Here is a 20,292-nt window from a genome sequence, read left to right as displayed (position 1 = left end):
CCATTAACCAAGTGCAGACAGTATCCTTCACTGTGCCACCTTGTGGAAGGTATCTTCTGGAATTCAGCTGACCTGCTGTTTCTGTGCCTCTGGGCTTTCATTTCTCCTTGGGTGTGTCTTGACTCTGTAGGCCGACCATTTCAGCAGACGTGGCAAGGCCCTTCCTCAGCAAGATTCCTTGGAGATCGAGCTGCCTGAGGAGAAGCCCGTTAAACGCTCCATCATCATGGTGGAGGAGCTCACAGAGATAGAACGTTTGGAAGATCTGGATACTTGTATGGTAAGACACGTCTTTTGGTGACAGCATTATCCCATTCACTGGATTTGCTATTGTTTTTTTTTTTTAAATCTCACCTTTACAAACCAGACCAAATAAAACTTCCCTGCAGAGACAGTTCTTTCAGAAACTTGTTGCTGTATATAGTCTGTTAATGACACCCATGAAGCTTAACCTTCTGGTTCCCACGAAGGCCCTATAACTCACTTTTTATCTGTAATTTTGTAAAACTTTTCTTAACGAGTACCTCCACCCACCCCACTCACCCCCCCCAAAAAAATGAAAAATTGTGAAGATTGCAGTGAACATAAAACTTGGATCTGTCCCTAAAGCCATAGTGGGGGGTGGGAATTCCTAAATTAATTAGGAGAAATTATTTATTTACCTTTTAAAGGTCATTTGTGATGGGAAATACCTTTAAATAAGCCTTCAGAAAAACGTGGGGAAGGACTTTTTCCCCCAAAAAATACATAGGATGATTATCTCTTTGTTGGCCCTGTAGGTTTTTTTTTAAATCTCTTGCTTCTTCCTGTTTTTTCTTTACATAATTTTGGGGTACACTCTAAGATTTGCATTTACTGTTTAGTTCATATTCTCTTTCATTGACTTGACTTGATCTGCTTTAGAAGATGGAATATGGTGCATCCACGTGGTGCATCCATCTGACCATAAAACTAGAGTATTCAGGTTGTTGGTACTTCATTTTTCTGGGGACAATTTGATGTCAGTTTTTATTATTCTAAAATTTGTGGTATTAGTATAGTTATTTCTCATTTTGCCATTAATATAGTTGTATATACCTCTGTATTAAATATGTTTTCATCCTTTGTATTTAGTATTTTTATGTTTTACTAAAACATTCATTTTTAGTAATTTCTTATAATCTGAGAGGGTGCTGGTGAGACTAGGTTTGGTCTACTTATGTGCCCAAACATTTCTATATCAGCTTCTGATTTTAGTAATTTTTCAATGCAGCCATTGTAAAGAAATGGTACTTGTTTTTAACTTTCAAAACCAAAGATCTGATGAGACTTGATACTACTTTTCTAGCCCAGAAGAGAATATGCTTTAAGTAGTTCCTTATTTATAAACCATTACTATCATCTTTAAAATCTGTGAATAAAATAGTTAAATGCCCTCCAGATAAAACCTTATCATATACAAGGAGACTAGCAAAGAAAGACTAAAATATATCTTAGATTTCAACATTAGTATGTTAGTATATACTTCAACTAGTAACATTCTAGTATAACTAAAGATAAATAATTTCCTGTTAATATATAACTGTATAAATCTATAAATATATTTGGTCTATGTAGAGGGAATATCAGGTTTTTTAAAACTTGCTTATCCAGTATGTTATAAAATGTATGTTTAATAAATATTTAAAATTTTGTTTACACTTTGAGGCAATAGACACTAAGTTATCATAGGGTAATTATTCTAGGAACCTCTTAGGCTAACCCTAAAAAAAAAAGGAGTAATAGGAAATAGATTTGAATTAAAAATTTAAAATTAACTCTACATATGATGTTTTCTGCCAGAATTATCTGGTTGTGTGTGAGTTGGAAAGGGGTATAGGAAACATGAGTTTCTGAGTTTATAAGTCATGTGGTTTTGGGTGATGGAGTGTTGGTTAAAAAAGATTGGCTTAGCTCATGTAAGGGTGCTTTTAAATTGTATAAGCTTGGTTTGTTTTTGTTTGATTGACTAATTTTCTTTTGTTATGTGAAAGAAATAAAAGTTGTTCTCCTTAAAGTCGGTGGGGTGAGGATAGAGGAAAAGAACCCTTTTTTAAAATTTAGTTTTTATTAAGATACAATTGACATAACATTGTATTAGTTTTAGGTGTACAACGTAATGATTCAATGTATGTATATATTGCAGAGTGATTGCAACAAGTTTAACATCATCACCACACATAGTTACGATTTTTTTCCTTGTGATGAGAACTTTTATGCTGTACTCTCTTAGCAACTTCAAATACGTAGTACAGTATTGTTAACTACAGTCACCATGCTGTACTTTACATGGCCAGGACTTACTATAACTGGAAGTTTGTACTTTAAAAAAAAAAAATGCAGATACAGAACCGCTGTGAGGACCAAAGGGCAAACCATGCTGCAGGCACATCCAGCACCGTGTGGCTTCCGTTTTGTAAAAACTGTCTTGTTGCCATGATGCAGAAAGAGGCAGAACTAGATGGAGAGCTCTCTGAACTTCACTCAAAGGATGACCCAGGTTAGAAGGGTGGTTTTTTTCTGGTTCAGACGGCTGGGAGGCAAGCAGTTAGGGCCATTCCTGATGTGAGCACCTACTGAATCCTAGGACCAGAAGCAGGGCCTCTGGTGTCGAGTGTCTTGTTGAGACAAGACAGAGCTCTCTATAAAGAAAACAAATACTTGGGCAGAATTTTTAAGCCATTAAAAATAGCATTATTTTCAGTTCTAAAAATTTTGTCTTTGATCATTGTTTAAGAGGCTAATGCATTGTTAAGTAGCAGAAAACCAGAGCCAAGTTTGATGTGAGTTTAATGAAAAAGAACATTTTTGTGTAGAAAGTGCAAGTCAGTGGATTTTGTGCTGTAATAATTTCCTCTATACTCTCAGCCTAACTATTGATTCTAAGCCACCCAAAGATAGCCCCACTTACATGGTGGCAGTTACCCCAGGTGCAAAGGTCCCACTCTGAAAGAAAATCAACTTTCTAAGCTCTGGACTTCTTACCCTAAGCCAGTGGTACAAACTCACATCTAATTGGAAAGAGCATTAGATTTGGCTTTTTAAGTTACTTGCACTGCCACCTTTCATAATCAAAGTAGCAAATCATTTTTGTTTCTCATTGACATCTTACCACATATTTCAAGTTGTTATCCTTATGTGGTGCGATTTAAAAAATTTTTTGAAGTACATATTTCAAAGGGAGAGACATTTAATTGGTGATGATTTTCTAAATGAGCCTATATGTATTCTTTGGCAGCATTTAGATCTTAAGTGATCCAGGAAGTAAGGACCCAGGATAAACTGTTGCATAGAAAATTCTAGAAGCATTTAAGTACATGCATACAACCTTTCCCACATGGAATTATACATCCCTGGCAGGTAGAAATTGTGCCACATGGAGCCAGAGCACTCTTGAATGTGACTGCTCTGGGAGATGCTATAACTTTATTCCCTAAAATGTTTGTAGTCCAAAACCCTGAAATAGTTTCCCTAGGACATTCCAAAGTAACTCTGACTCATCACCAACCTTCTACTTATAGATTCAAGATTGTTAACAGATCCTGGCATTTTCTGTTTGTGATGTTCATGGTATCTACTAAATCCATTGTTGAACATTTCTTTAACAGACTTAGTGGAGATTCTGGGCATCTCTTCGTTCCCCTGTTCCTGGATATCTTTATGTTTTCCTCCATTTCTCTGTGGTCCAAAAGTCAATTCCATTTCAGTGCTTAAATCTCTTTAAAGAACCAGTAGCTGTGATAGCACTAGGGAAGGTTCAGAGCCGTAGATTAGTTGTTGAAATACATATTAGTTTGAACTTAAGGATTGCCTTTGTGGAGATGGAAACAGTGATTGATTTCTTAGAAGGGAATTCTTCACTTAATCAACACCTATTAAACTTGTACTTTGAGGGCTGAAATAGGGGTGATTGAATGATTTGATGGGGCCTGATAACCTGCAGGGCTTTTCAACCTGTATCCACTGTCGTAGCGCCAGAGATTCTGATAACCCTTTAACTCCAGGGCTGGGAATCAGATGGCTTGTAAAGTCTTCTTATTCATTTATTTAACACTTACATAGCACCTATGACATGCTAGGCACTAGTCTAAGCTTTTTATTAAATTGCAACCAATTTAATTCTCACGACAACCTATGAAGAATAGGTGTTGTTAATACCTTCTATTTAACAGATGAGGAAACTGAGGCATGGAAATATTAAGTAACTTGGCCGAGGTGATCTAAGGTCACCCAAAGGCAGGCGCCCAATGGTCTGTAGACCATTGCATGTTTAACCAGTCTGCTATAATCTGTATACTGATTTCATATCTGGTACGTTTCTTGCAATCAGAATTAAATTCCAAGTTAGATGTAAACAGACTGCATTGTTTTATGCAAAATATCTGCTTACTATTTCCATACTAAATTAATATGTGAACAGAAACACAGATGAAAAATGTGTGCCATTTAACCATAATGTAAACCCATAGTTTTTAAACATTATTGGAAACAACTGCATCAAGGATCTGATCCACTTAATTGTTATCCAGTTGTTAGAAATGAATCTGTCTACTTTTGGCTTCCCTGGGACATTCTGTGCCTCTCCATGTGTTATTTTGTTGCTGACAGTGACTAATGAGCTTTCCAATATGCTTCTTGTCATTTCAACATACATGCCTTGTATGTCGAGCTGAAACGGGTATTCACTTAGAGTCTTTATTGTCCGGAGACAATCTGTTCTTTTCCTGCAATCAGGTGCTCTTAGGAAATCAGTATTTCCCACCATATCTTTCAGCTTTGGTTTGTCGTTGGCCCTTGGGGTATTAAAGGATACAGTTCTCCTTCTACTGACTGGTAATGTCTACATATTCAATTTGTCACTATGTATAGTCTACTACCTTTAAAAAATTGCATACGTTTGAGGTTTCGAATAATGTGCCAAGTGGTGAAGAGTCAGTATCTTCTCCTTAGGCAAAACTAGCTCACTAATTGTGTGTAATTCTTGCAGTTATTTTAATGAGTGTCATACCAGTTTTAAATCAAAATATATTTATGCAGGGGAACAGGTCGTATGCTTACTGCTCTTTCCTAGGAAAACAATTTTAAAAGGCTTGAATTGTTACAGAATATATCTTGTGAATCCTTGCTCCAATGACCACATAGCAATTATTTTCCCTTAACAAATTCAACCTCAAATTTACATATATAATTTTTAAGCTTTTAAATATAGATTAAAATTCAGTGAAGATCCATTTGTCTTGGTCAAAATGATATTTTATTTTTAAACAAATCTCCTCATTTTCACGTACCAACAGTTATTAATTGAACTAATCTATTAACAGTGTTGCCAAGCACAGACTATTAAGTCGATATCTCATTTAAAATTAGTCACACTGATATTAACTGTACACAGAAGGTGATTCAAGTCCTAACTGTTTGTTTCCTCTTACAGTTTTATTTATTCTGTACTGTCATTTTCATATTGATATCACTCTGGAAAAATGGAGGCTTAACTTATTAACCACTAGAAAGCAACATATGAAAACCTCTTAATTTCCAAATTCTAAATTTCAGAACTATGATACCATCTGTATAATTCAGCTAAAATGTATGTTCCTTAAAATTTCTAGTAATTTTCTTGACAGCCCTTTGTGGAAGTGCCAGAAGCACATTCCAGATCTCATTCCTTCAAGACCAAGGTCCAGAAGGGCCTTGAACAGAGATTCGGGGGTAGCAGAGGGTATGGTGCCCTGGAGAGTCAATGCTAAATAGACTCGACCCCTTTTTTTCCTGTTGTTTTGGCCTCACAGCATTACTCTTACTGTGTTGTGCTTTTGCATCATGTCATTGACTTTCATTAAGGGCCGCTTTAATATCCCTATAAAAATTGTTACCATATGTGCTCTTTCTACTGTCTGTACCACTGTTGTGGGCACTGTTCAGTTTCATCCCAAGATGCCTTTGTTGCAAATCTATGCAGAAGAAATTGCAGTTCTTTGTCGAGAGGAGTGGAAACCTGGAGCCATTAGTTTGCTCTGTCTCAGACACAGTGAATTGTGCTATGACTTATGCCTGCCTTTTGTACTGTAAAGTTGAGAGGCTCAGAGCTGTATGTGCACTTGACATATTAAAAGGGTTCTGGGCCTGGGACTTGCTTGGTGGTCCAGTGGTTAGGACTTTGCCTTCCAATGCAGGGGGTGTGGGTTTGATCCCTGGTTGGGGAGCTAAGATCCCATATGCCTCGTGGCCAAAAAACCAAAAACATAAAACAGAAGCAATACTGTAACAAATTCAATAGAGACTTTAAAAATGGTCCACATCAAAAAACTAGGGGTGTGGGTGCAGTTCCAGGCCTAAAGAAGTATAGTTTGTTGTATTCAGTCTTAGTTCTGGCTTCACTTATTTCCCATTTTTATCCTAATTTACTCATTAAAAACAAAACAAGGAACACTGGAATCACAACTAACTGCTGAACAGTCATCGACAGGAAGACACTGGAACTCACCAAAAAAGATACCCCACATCCAAAGACAAAGGAGAAGCCACAATGAGATGGTAGGAGGGGCACAACCACAGTAAAATCAAATCGCATAACTGCTGGATGGTTGACCCACAAACTGGAGAACACTTACACCACAGAAGTCCACCCACTGGAGTGAAGGTTCTGAGCCCCACGTCAGGCTTCCCAACCTGGGGGTCCAGTAATGGGAGGAGGAATTCCTAGAGAATCAGACTTTGAAGGCTAGTGGGATTTGATTGCAGGACTTCAACAGGACTGGGGGAAACAGAGACTCCACTCTTGGAGGGCACACACAAAGTAGTGTGTGCATCAGGACCTAGGGGAAGGAGCAGTGACCCAGAGGAGACTGAACCAGACCTACCTGCTAGTGTTGGAGGGTCTCCTGTAGAGGCGGGAGGTGGCTCTGTCTCATCGTGAGGACAAGGACACTGGCAGCAGAAGTTCTGGGAAGTACTCCTTGGCGTGGGCCCTCCCAGAGTCTGCCATTAGCCCCACCAAAGAGTCCGGGTAGGCTCCAGTGTTGGGTCGCCTCAGGCCAAACAACCAACAGGGAGGGAATCCAGCCCCACCCATCGACAGACAAGTGGATTAAAGTTTTACTGAGTTCTGCCCACCAGAGCAACAGCCAGCTCCCACCACCAGTCCCTCCCATCAGGAAACTTGCACAAGCCTCTAAGATAGCCTCATCCACCAGAGGGCAGACAACAGAAGCAAGAAGAACTACAATCCTGCAGCCTGTGGAACAAAAACCACATTCACAGAAAGAATAGAGAAGCTGAAAAGGCAGAGGGCTATGCACCAGATGAAGGAACAAGATAAAATCCCAGAAAAACAACTAAATGAAGTGGAGATAGGCAAACTTCCAGAAAAAGAATTCAGAACAATGATAGTGAAGATGATTCAGGACCTCAGAAAAAGAATGGAGGCAAAGATCGAGAAGACGCAAGAAATGTTTAACAAAGACCTAGAAGAATTAAAGACAAACAGAGATGAACAATACAGTAATTGAAATGAACAATACACTAGAAGGAATCAATAGCAGAATAACTGAGGCAGAAGAATGGTGGATAAGTGACCTGGAAGACAAAATGGTGGAATTCACTGCTGCGGAACAGAATAAAGAAAAAAGAATGAAAAGAAATGAAGACAGCCTAAGAGACCTCTGGGACAACATTAAATGCAACAATATTCACATTATAGGGGTCCCAGAAGGAGAAAGAGAAAGGACCCGAGAAAATATTTGAAGAGATTATAGTCGAAAACTTCCCTAACATGGGAAAGGAAATAGCCACCCAAGTGCAGGAATCGCAGAGAGTCCCATACAGGATAAACTCCAGGAGAAACATGCCGAGACACATAGTAATCAAATTGGCAAAAATTAAAGACAAAGAAAAATTATTGAAAGCAGCAAGGGAAAAACAACAAGTAACATACAAGGGAACTCCCATGAGGTTAAAGCCTGATTTCTCAGCCGAAACTCTACAAGCCAGAAGGAAGTGGCATGATATACTTAACGTGATGAAAGGGAAGAAACTACAACCAAGATTACTCTACCCAGCAAAGATCTCATTCAGATTTGATGGAGAAATCAAAAGCTGTACAGACAAGCAAAGAAAAGAGAATTCAGCACCATCAAACCAGCTCTACAACAAGTGCTAAAGGAACTTCTCTAAGTGGGAAACACAAGAGAAGAAAAGGACCTACAAAAACAAACCCCAAACCATTAAGAAAATGGTAATAGGAATGTACATATTGATAATTGCCTTAAACATGAATGGATTAAATGCTACAACCAAAAGACACAGGCTTGCTGAATGGATACAAAAACAAGACCCATATATATGCTGTCTACAAGAGACCCACTTCAGACCTAGGGACACATACAGACTGTGAAAGTGAGGGGATGGAAAAAGATATTCCATGCAAATGGAAATCAAAAGAAAGTTGGAGTAGCAATACTCATATCAGATAAAATAGACCTTAAAATAAAGAATGTTACAAGAGACAAGGAAGGACACTACATAATGATCAAGGGATTAATCCAAGAAGAAGATACAACAATTAAAAATATATGTGCACCCAACATAGGAGCACCTCAATACATGAGGCAACTGCTAATAGCTCTAAAAGAGGAAATCGACAGTGACACAATAATACCTGGGGACTTTAACACCTCACTTACACCATTGGACAGATCATCCAGACAGAAAATTAATAAGGAAACACAATCTTTAAATGAGACAATGGACCAGATAGATTTAATTGATATTTATCGGACATTCCATCCAAAAAACAGCAGATTACACTTTCTTTTCAAGTGCACATGGAACATCCTCCAGGATAGATCACATCTTGGGTCACAAATCAAGCCTCAGTAAATTTAAGAAAATTGAAATCATATGAAGCATCTTTTCTGACTACAGTGCTACGAGATTAGAAATCAATTACAGGGAAAAAAGTGTAAAAAAAAACAGATGGAGGCTAAATAATACATGACTAAATAACCAAGCAATCACTGAAGAAATCAAAGAGGAAATTTAAAAATAGCTAGAAACAAATGACAGTGAAAACACGATGATCCAAAACCTATGGGATGTGGCAAAAGCAGTTCTAAGAGGGAAGTTTATAGCTATACAAGCCTACCTCAAGAAAGAATAAAAATTTCAAATAAACAATCTAACCTTACACCTAAAGGAACTAGAGAAAGAAGAACAAACAAAACCCAAAGTTAGCAGAAGGAAAGAAATCATAAAGATCAGAGCAGAAATAAATGAAATAGAAACAAAATAATAGCAAAGATCAATAAAACTAAAAGCTGGTTCTTTGAGAAGATAAACAAAATTGATAAACCATTAGCCAGACTCATCAGGAGAAAGGGAGAGGACTGAAATTAATAAAATTAGAAATGAAAAAGGAGAAGTTACAACAGATACCGCAGAAATACAAAGCATCCTAAGACTACTACAGGCAGCTCTATGCCAGTAAAAGGTACAACCTGGAAGAAATGGACAAATTCTTAGAAAGGTATACCCTCCCAAGACTGAACCAGGAAGAAATAGAAAATATGACCAGACCAATCACAAGTAATGAAATTGAAACTGTGATTAAAAATCTTCCAACAAACAAAAGTCCAGGACCATATGGCTTCACAGGTGAATTGTATCAAACATTTAGAGAAGAGCTAACCCCCATCCTTCTCAAACTCTTCCAAAAAATTGCAGAGGAAGGAACACTCCCAAACTCATTCTATGAGACCACCATCACCTTGATACCAAAACCAGATGACGACACTACAAAAAAATTACAGACCAATATCACTGATGAATATAGATGCAAAAATCCTCAACAGAATACTAGCAAACAGAATCCAGCAACACATTAAAAGGATCATACACCATGATCAAGTGGGATTTATCCCAGTGATGCAAGGATTCTTCAATATAAGCAAATCAATCAACGTGATACACCATATTAACAAATTGAAGAAGAAAAACCATATGATCATCTCAATAGATGCAGAAAAAGCTTTTGAGACAATTCAACACCCATTCATAGTAAGAGCACTCCAGAAAATGGGCACAGAGGGGACCTACCTCATTAAAGGCTAGAGGGGACCTACCTCAATAAAGGCCATATATGACAAACCCACAGCAAATATCATTCTCAGTGGTGAAAAACTGAAAGCATTTCCTCTAAATCAGGAACAAGACAAGGATGTCCACTCTCACTGCTGTTATTCAACATAGTTTTGGAAGTCCTAGCCATAGCAATCAGAGAAGAAAAGTAAAAGGAATACAAATTGGAAAAGAAGAAGTAAAACTGACACTGTTTGCAGACAACATGCTACTATACATAGAGAATCCTAAAGATGCCACCAGAAAACTACTAGAGCTAATCAGTGAATTTAAGTTGCAGGATACAAAATTAATGCACAGAAATCTCTTGCATTCCTATACACTAATGATGAAAAATCTGAAAGAGAAATTAAGGAAACACTCCCATTTACTACTGCAACAAAATGAATAAAATACCTAGGAATAAGCCTACCTAGGGAGACAGAAGACCTGTATGCAGAAAACTGTAAGACACTGATGAAAGAAATTAAAGATGATACCAACAGCTGGAGAGATATACCATGTTCTTGGACTGGAAGAATCAATATTGTAAAAATGACTATACTACCCAAAGCAATCTACAGATTCAATGCAATCCCTATCAAATTGCCAATGGCATTTTTTACGGAACTGGAACAAAAAAATCTTAAAATTTATATGGAGGCACAAAAGACCCCGAATAGCCAAAGCAGTCTTGAGGGAAATAAACGGAGCTGGAGGAATCAGACTCCCTGTCTTCAGACTATACTACAAAGCTACAGTAATCAAGACAGTATGGTACTGGCACAAAAACAGAAACATAGATCAATGGAACAAGATAGAAAACCCAAAGATAAACCCATGCACCTATGGTAAACTAATCTATGACAAAGGAGGCAAGGATATACAATGGAGAAAAGACAGTCTCTTTAGTAAGTGGTGCTGGGAAAACTGGACAGCTGCATGTAAAAGAATGAAATTAGAACACTCCCTAACACCATACACAAAAATAAACTCAAGATGGATTAGAGACCTAAATGTAAGACCAGACACTATACAACTTAGAGGAAAACATAGGAAGAACAATCTATGACATAAATCACAGCAGGATCTTTTTTGATCCACCTCCTAGAGTAATGGAAATAAAAACAAAAATAAACAAATGGGACCTAATGAAACTTAAAAGCTTTTGCACAGCAAAGGAAACCATAAGCAAGATGAAAACACAACCCTCAGAATGGCAGAAAATATTTGCAAACAAATCAACGGACAAAGGATTAATCTCCAAAATATATAAACAGCTTATGCAGCTCAATATTTAAAAAAAGCCCAATCCCAAAATGGTCAGAAGACCTAAATAGACATTTCTCCAAAGAAGGCATACAGATGGCCAGGAAGCACATGAAAAGCTGCCCATCATCACTAATTATTAGAGAAATGCAAATCAAAACTACAGTGAGGTATCACCTCACACCAGTTAAAATGGGCATCATCAGAAAATCTACAAACAGCAAATGATGGAGAGGGTGTGGAGAAAAGGGAACCCTCTTGTACTGTTGATGGAAATGTAAATTGATACAGCCACTATGGAGAACAGTATGGAGGTTCCTTATAAAAATAAAAATAGAATTACTGTGTGACTCAGCAATCCCCCTACTGGGCATATACCCAGAGAAAACCATAATTCAAAAAGACACATGCACCCCAATGTTCATTGCAGCACTATTTACAATAGCCAGGTCATGAAAGCAACCTAAATGCCCGTCGACAGATGAATGGAAAAAGAAGATGTGGTACATATATACAATGGAATATTACTCAGCCATAGAAAGGAATGAAATTGGGTCATTTGTACAGACGTGGTTGGATCTAGAGACTGTCATACAGAGTGAAGTAAGTCAGAAAGAGAAAAACAAATATCGTATATTAACAGATGTATGTGGAACCTAGAAAAATGGTACAGATGAACTGGTTTGCAGGACAGAAATTGAGACACAGATGTAGAGAACAAACGTGTGGACACTAAAGGGGGAAAGCCGTGGGGGTGGGGTGGGGATGGTGGTGTGCTGAATTTGGCGATTGGGATTGACATGTATACACTGATGTGTATAAAATGGATGACTAATAAGAGTCTGCTGTATAAAAAAATTTTTAAAAATTCAAAAAAAAGAAAGAAAGAAAGGAGTCACGCTCATAGGAACTGAGTAGAAAACTGTTTGCCAGGGCAGGGGCTGGGAGGCTGGGGAATAAACGAAAAAAAAACAAAAACAAAAACAAAACAAATCAAAAAGCAACTTCATGTTCTGCATGAGCCTCGGTTTTCTTTTGGCCTGAGGTGGTTATGCATTAATACACTGAAATATGCGATATGGTGGGAAAGAGCTCTGATAGAGATGTGTAGGTTGCTATGGAGAGAAGGGATGCCCAGCCCAGCCTGGGGAGGGCCGTTGTCAAGGAAGCCATCCTGGAGGAAAGTTCTGAGCGTCATGCTTGGTACATAATAAGGCCCTTAGTAACTGTTGGTACAATGAGAGTTAGCATTTGAAGGAGAAGTTGGCCGAGAGGAAAATGAGTAAGTAAATTTAGCAGAGAGAATAGTACTTATAGAGAGGCTTGGAGTGAGGAGAGAGCAACACGATTTGAGGAACTATTGTGGGATTATGATACAATGGGAATAAAGGGTAGGAGAGAGGATAGGTGATGAGGGTGGAGGCCATATCACAAAGAGCCTTGTAGAGCTCGCTAAGGGTTTACTTGTTTCTATATTGTTTATTTATTTTGAAGGCAACACTGAAGGTGAGGAATATGGGAGAAGGGGCAGATTTTGGCGGAAACAGACATTAGTGATTCCCGTTTTGGTTATGTTGAGGTGAGGCGTTTGCAAGACCCTGGCTTGAGATGTCCAGTAGGGAGTTGTAGAGGCGGCCTCAGAGCTCAGTAGCCAGGGCTGGATTGGTAAGTCATCCATGCACAGCCATGGTACAAATGCACTCACCAGACACCTTCCCTCGCCTGACCGCTGTCCCTTCAACTCTATAAGCACTTTTCTTTTCCTACATTCATGACATTTATCTCAGTTTACCTTGAGCTGCAGACTTGTATATTCATCTGCCTAGTCGACATCTCAATTAGATGTCTACTGGGTATCTCAAACTTAATGTGTCCAAAACAGAATCATTGATTTCCCCTTCCCCTACTGGAGCATTCGTTTTCTCAGTGTGGGACACCACCTTCTATTCTACCCGTTTATTCCTAACTCCACAGTCAGTCTTAGTTTACCCTTTCCCTTCCTGTCCGTATCCACTCCGGCCCCTCACCCTAGCCACCCTTGCCTGTATTCCTGAAATAGACTTGTAGCTTATACTTATGCTTCCACTCTGGCCTCTCTGCAATCAATCCCCTCTCAGTAGCCCAGGAACTTTCTAAAGTAGAGAACAGATCAAAGTGTGAGGTGTCAAACCCTTTGATGACTTCCCATTGCACCCAGAATAAATGGAGTCTCTTCCCCACGGGGTTCACAAGGTCCTCCGTGATCTGGCCTCCATCTCTCTATGCTCTACTCTCTCCTTTGTTCCCTTCCCTCAGGCCACTGTAGCCTCATTGCTTTTCTCTAGAACTTGCCCTGGTTCCCATCTTATCCTTTTCTTCCTTCAGCTTGGAACACGCTTTACCAGACAGACCTTCCCTCAGCTACCTTTTCCCCACCACTCAGGTCTTAACTCAGATCTCTCAAAAGTTTTCCTTGACTCTCCGAGCCGAAGAAACACTCCAGCCTCTCTACCATATTATCCTGTTTTATCTGCTCAGCACTTATCAGTACTTGAAATGATGTTGTTTACTCATGTAGGTACTTTTTGCCATCTCCCCACACTGGAGCATACGCTCCTAGAGGGCAGGGACTGGGATTGTACTTGGACAACATAACCCCAGTATCTAGTGCCCAGTACCTGGCATGTAATAATTGCTCAGTACATTTTGTTTAATGCCTTGGCTTTGCACTGCAGTTCCTTGCTTAGCTCAACTTTCCTGCTAGATTCTATGCTCCTTGAGGGTACGGGAGTTACGTCTTTGAATTCTGTACAGCTAATGCCAGCAATAAATGTCAGTAACAGATTTCTCTGGGGACTCTAGAAAATGATTCTTGGCGTGAAAATGCTATCTTTAAACCTATGAGGTTCTATTAATGAGAATATTATAGGTTATATCCTCAGTGATGCAAGCTCTCAGCAAGTTGTATAGGAAAAAAGGAGAAAACCACGTACCTGCTGTGAGACATGCACTGTGCCCTCTGCTTTGTCATGGCAGCCATATGTGGTAACTCTTTTAACCTGTTTTTCAGATGAGAGCTCAGAGATGTTAATATAATATACTTGCCCCATATCACATGGCTGGTTTAGGGGTAGCCAGAGCGGAGGGCTCAACTCCAAATGATCCAGTTCCCAAGCCTGTACCCTCTCTGCTGCATCCCTGGTCTTCAGGCTGGACCAGGTCACTGGAAGAAAAGTCAAGGGAAGGTTGGGTTGGGGAAGAGCCTTTTCACGGAGGGTTTGCACTGAGAGTTTGGTGGGTGGTGTCTCTTAACTGCAGGCTAATTCTGTCCCTCCAGGGTTTTACTCTTCCTCTTAGTGAACTGGGAGGGATTCTAACCTGTGGTAGCAAATCCCACCTTTTGAAATAATGGGGCAAGTGATGGCTCGAGTTGTAGGTGTCTGAACTGAAGGGAACAAGCAGCAAAAAAAACTGAGAAGAGAGGGCTGTCTGCCTCTGGAAGCTGCCTACTGAGAACACACACGATCATCCCCAATTCAGTCCTGCTTACTTAGGCCATGCCACTGGCCCTGACTTTCAGTTGGACAGTTTTCCTTCTTGCCTAGGAGAATTTGAGGGTTAGCCAAATATCTTCTGAAAATAAAGGCTTGCTAAGGAGGGAATGAAGTTATGATACAGCAAAGTTCAAGATCAGTCCTTATCTATGACTCCATGGTGCTCTGTTTTGCTTGCTGGGTGAGGTGGAGCCTTAACCTTGGGAACTAGTGCTGCAAGCTTTAGACCTAACTGATCTGACTTTGATTATCAAAATTGAGGTATGTGGTCATTTTGCTCTCCCAGACAGGAGATCAACTAACCAGAGCTGAACAGTAGGGTGGGTACCTGTAAGTCAAGCCAGGATTCTCTGGGAGCAGCCTTCATTCCACTTCAGCCCTTGCACGAATGCACTGGACCTTTGAACGACGCGGTGGTTAGGGGCGCCGACACTCCACCCCCCAAAATTGGGCTATAACTGTACAGCCCGCTCTCTATGTCTGTTGTTCCGTCTCTGCGGATTCAACCAGCCTCGGATTGACTAGTACTGTAGTATGTATTTATTGAAAAATAATCCCCACTTAAGTGGACCTGCACAAGTTCAAAGCTGTATTGTTCAAGGGTCAACTGTACCCAGTTGAAATCTCCAAATGCCATACCCAGTTCAGCATGGCCAAAATGGCCCTTCCCTGAAAAAGATTTCAGAGCATCCTCTATCACGACTGTAGCAGAACCTCAGAAAGGGCTTCTGGTTGTGCAATGTGTGGCCTCCACTCCCCAGGTAACTGAATCCGTTGACCGTCTGTATCCTGTTATTTGATGCTGAAGCCTTAAATGTTGGAAAATGTTAATGAAAGACAGTCATTGACAAGACAGGGTTTGTTATAGTTAATATTAGGTCAGGACAACAGAGATTACATACATATGCTCTGAAAGCCATCCTTCTTTGGTTGTAATACAACATCACGGTGGCGTATAAAAAGTGTGTTTGATAGACAGTTTATCCAACTTTCCACTATAGCTTGGTTGCAAGATTAGTTAAAATGAATAAAAAGTGGGCTGTTTCCTGGAGAAAACATGACAAAGATAAAGATTTAATTTTCTTGTATCAAAAAAACTGTGCGGATCTGGAAAATAAGGAAACAAACCATGTTCGTTTAAAAATAGTACTCTACTGTGATCTTCCAACAGTCTCATCAGCACAGCTCCCAGAATGTTTTTGTTTTAACATCATGATGCCATTTTAACTTTTATATGAAATGAGATTCTGGATATAAAAGTTAATGAGTGTGATGTGAATAGCTGGGTTTAACGTTGCATTCAGTAGGAAATATGGTGCCTTACTAAATCTCTACACATCATTCCTCCTTTTGTCCATTGATTTATAGTGGCTCTCTCAGAGTTACGGCTTCCATATACTATTCCTAGATATCAAAGATTGTTGCTCTCCAACAGTCATCATAGGATGGATTAGGTATCTCATTTTCTCAGTAAGATTTATACCGCCTCAAACTTTAACAAGTAGAAATGCATAAAAATTACTTTTTAAACTACAAATGTGATGATACTGTTTGGTTAGATATTTTGAGGGTAAAAATAATAATGACTAACTTTGGGTTCCCCTTGAGCATTGACTCAGATGACAATCTGGTAGGAAATATTTAATTATTACAGTCTAGTTCATTAAACAGGGATTACCCATATTCATTTTAAAAATGCACAGGAAAGCACAAGATGACACTAGGGTATCTTGAATCAAAAAGCAAGGATTGGCTCTAAGTCCAGTGGGATCATTGCAAAGGATACAAAATCCAGATTGAAATGGCTTCCACTGGGATATTCCCTGCAACCAAAACAGTAATGACAGTAATAGTTTAGGATACATTGAATTAATTTTTAAAAATCCTTAAGTTTGGGCTTCCCTGGTGGCACAGTGGTTGAGAGTCCATCTGATGATGCAGGGGACGCAGGTTCGTGCCCCGGTCCGGGAAGATCCCACATGCCGCGGGGGGGCTGGGCCCGTGAGCCATGGCCGCTGAGCCTGCGTGTCTGGAGCCTGTGCTCCGCAACGGGAGAGGCCACAACAGTGAGAGGCCCGCGTACCGCAAAAAAAAAAAAAAAAAAATCCTTAAGTCCATAGTAATACTAAGAAAATAAAAGAGAGGATGGTACAGAAGATTTAAAAAAGGGAAATTTGATCCTTACAGAGGAACGGCACCTAATAAAATGTGGGAATAATGATAGAAGTAGAAAGTGACAGTTTTGTAGCTCTCATATTCATTTATTCAGGCGAGGGTTGTCCATGGTTGTTTACAAATGGGCTCCTCTGCATAAACTGAAAGTATCACCTCACAAGATTATTATTATCAAGAAACAAGGTACCTTTACAAATTACCAAGGGACAAGGTACCTTTCCTGTGAAGCAGTTGGGAGGTTCCTGCCCTATTGAAGTGATCAAATTTAGCGTCACTAAGAATGGAACAACTTGATCTGGGTGCCACCTGCTGTGATTCAGTTGTTTACAGCATCACCCGTTTGGCATCTGTGCTAAAAATAGTTCACCTGAATCTAATTATGGGGGACAATCAGACAAATATAGAATGTGGGAGAGTCTGTGAAACAATTGGCCTGAATTCTTCAAGAAAGTCAGTATCATGAAAAAGAAAGGCAGGATTGGGGGTGGGGGAAGGAGGGTTTGCCAGATGAAAAAGATGAGAGAAACATAACCATATATAATGGGTGAATTCTCCATTAGATCCTGCATCTAAAAGGGGCAGGGGGAGTGTTGTAAGACGTGTGAGGGACAATTGGGGCAATTTGAATGTGGACCATGGTATGTACATACATACTATGTAATTGCTATTAATTTTGTTAGGTGTATGGTTATGTAGGAGAATATACTTCTTAGGATATTCACGCAGAAGTATTTAAAGGTGAAATGTCATGATGTCAACAACTTTTAAATGGTTCAACCAAAAATTTGTGTGTTAGTGATAAAAAGAGAAAATGGAGGAAATAATGTGACAAAATGTTAGAGAATCCACGTGAAGAGTATACCTGTATTTATTATACTATTTTTATGGTAAATTTGAAAATGTTAAGGATAGTTGGGGAGCAAAGAGGTGTACGTATTTGAAGTTAAAGAAGTGGACACCAATCCCTGAACCACTAGGGTCCATTAGGAAGTTTTTTATCAATCTAACATGAAATGGGAAAAATAAGGACAACAGAGAAAAACTTTACATGAATGTAAATGTATCTAATTTAAAGGCCTGTTCTTTATAATAGATTGCGCCCTTCTATCTTTGTGCCTAAATTCCCTTTATGGAAGTGATGGTGGTAGTAGTGACAGATGTTCTCTTTTAAACAAGTCTATAAACTCCAAGTGCGGGGGAGCACTGGGTTAAAACAGTGGGTCAGTCACTCATTCATTCACCAGTTATTGAATGCCCACTACTTGCCAGGCTTTCTCCAGGCTGCGGGGATGTAGAGCTGAGCAAGACAGAATCCTGGCTTATCCTTTCCACCCAAAGACTTTCACTTTGTTTCCCCCAGGGATGCTTGTGGCCACAAGGGTAAGGAGGAGTCACTTGAAGGAAACCTCCTGAGTTAACCTCTAGGTGTTTTCCTATTTCAGCCAAGTTAATTCCATTTCACTCTTCTGTATTTTTTTTTTTTTTTTTTTTTTTGCGGTACGCGGGCCTCTCACTGTTGTGGCCTCTCCCGTTGCGAAGCACAGGCTCCAGACGCGCAGGCTCAGTGGCCATGGCTCACGGGCTCAGCCGCTCCGCGGCATGTGGGATCTTCCTAGACCGGGGCACGAACCCGCGTCCCCTGCATCGGCAGGCGGACTCTCAACCACTGCGCCACCAGGGAAGCCCTCCACTCTTCTGTATTTTTGAGACACTGTTTAACATGTTTCAAAAAGAATTCTGCCATATATTAAAAAGAAAGAAAACTTGGAAAAAATCACTTTTTTGGTGTGTGATAAAGGATCCCATAATAAATGTCTTTGGCCATTAACTTGTAAAAAGAGTTTATCTCTGCAAAAGTTTTAAAAAGTGAGTATACTTGACTAGGCAGCTATCCATAGTTGAAGTCCTCATAGGTGTGATGCTGTTTCTGCCCACGGAAGCTGAGGGAGTGCCGGTGAGGTGGGAGCCAAAAGGCACCTCTGCAGTCTTTGGGCAGATTTGCTTAAATTGCTGTGCTTGGTGGTAAACTCCCTCATTTGCTTTTTTTTTTAAAACGGCTTTTCTTCCTCACCCAGTCTGGGCCAGTTCTTGAACACCAAATCGCTATCTCCGTGTTCTTGTTGAAATGAATTACTAAAGTGGCCGGCAAGACATTTACATTGTTTTGTTAGAGAGAATCCTATCCAGGTTCATGATGAATTTTTTTACTCCCTCAAATCTGAGTTTTGTGATAAAGAAAATGAAAAAGTTAGAAGCGGTACCAAGTTCTTGTTTTAATTTGGCTTCTTGGGCTCCTAAATGTTGAGGTGGCAGCTAGTTTTTTAATTATTATTATTGATTTTTAATTGAAGTATAGTTGATTTGCAGTATCGTGTTAGTTTCAGGTGTACAGCATAGTAACTCAGTATTTTTGCAGATTATATTCCATTGTAGGTCATTACAAGATAATGGGTATAATTCCCTGGGCTATACTGTAGATCCTTGTTGCGTATCTATTTTATATATAGTAGTTTGTATCTGATAATCACATACCCCTAATTTGTCCCTCCCCCACTTCCCTCTCCCCTTTAGTAACCACAAGTTTGTTTTCTGTGCCTGTGAGTCTGTTTTAGTTTGGATATACATTCACTTGTATTATTTTTTAAATTCCACGTTTAAGTGATATCACATAGTATTTGTCTTTTTCTGTCTGATTTATTTCATTATACTGTCCTCTAGGTCCATTCGTGTTGCTGCAGATGGCAATATTTCATTCCTTTTTATGGCTGAGTAATATTCCATGTGTATACATATCACTTAATCCACTCATCTGTTGATGGGCACTTGGGTTGCTTCCATGTCTTGGCTATTGTAAATAATGCTGCTATCAACTTGGGGGTACATGTGTCTTTTTGGTGTTTTCGGTTTTTTCCAGATAAATGCCCAAGAGTGGAATTGCTGGATCATATGGTAGTTCTATTTTTAGTTTTCTAAGGAACCTCCATACTGTTTTCCACAGAGGCTGCACCAATTTATATTCCCACCAACAGTGTTGGTTCCCTTTTCTCCACACCTTCTCCAACATTTGTTCTTTGTAGACGTTTTGATGATGGCCATTCTGACCGGCGTGAGGTGATGCCGCATCATGGCTTTTATTTGCATGTCTCTAGTAATTAGTGATGTTGAGCATCTTTTCATGTGCCTG

General features: G+C 39.5%; 1 protein-coding gene across 3 annotated transcripts in view; it reads left to right on the top strand.

Annotated features, from left to right (window-relative positions):
- Positions 1 to 20,292, top strand: part of CARMIL1 (capping protein regulator and myosin 1 linker 1) — a 317,501-nt gene that overhangs the window by 259,772 nt on the left and 37,437 nt on the right. For all 3 annotated transcript variants that reach the window (XM_065884857.1, XM_065884856.1, XM_065884855.1), the window contains exon 29: positions 131 to 280. In XM_065884857.1, the coding sequence (XP_065740929.1) occupies positions 131 to 280 (150 nt within the window). The remainder of the gene's footprint in view (positions 1 to 130; positions 281 to 20,292) is intronic.

This window comes from Phocoena phocoena, chromosome 10, assembly GCF_963924675.1.
Source record: "Phocoena phocoena chromosome 10, mPhoPho1.1, whole genome shotgun sequence".
Taxonomy (NCBI): Eukaryota; Metazoa; Chordata; class Mammalia; order Artiodactyla; family Phocoenidae; genus Phocoena; species Phocoena phocoena.
The sequence above is the reverse complement of the archived record's forward strand: the minus strand, read 5'-3'. Positions and strand labels throughout refer to the sequence as shown.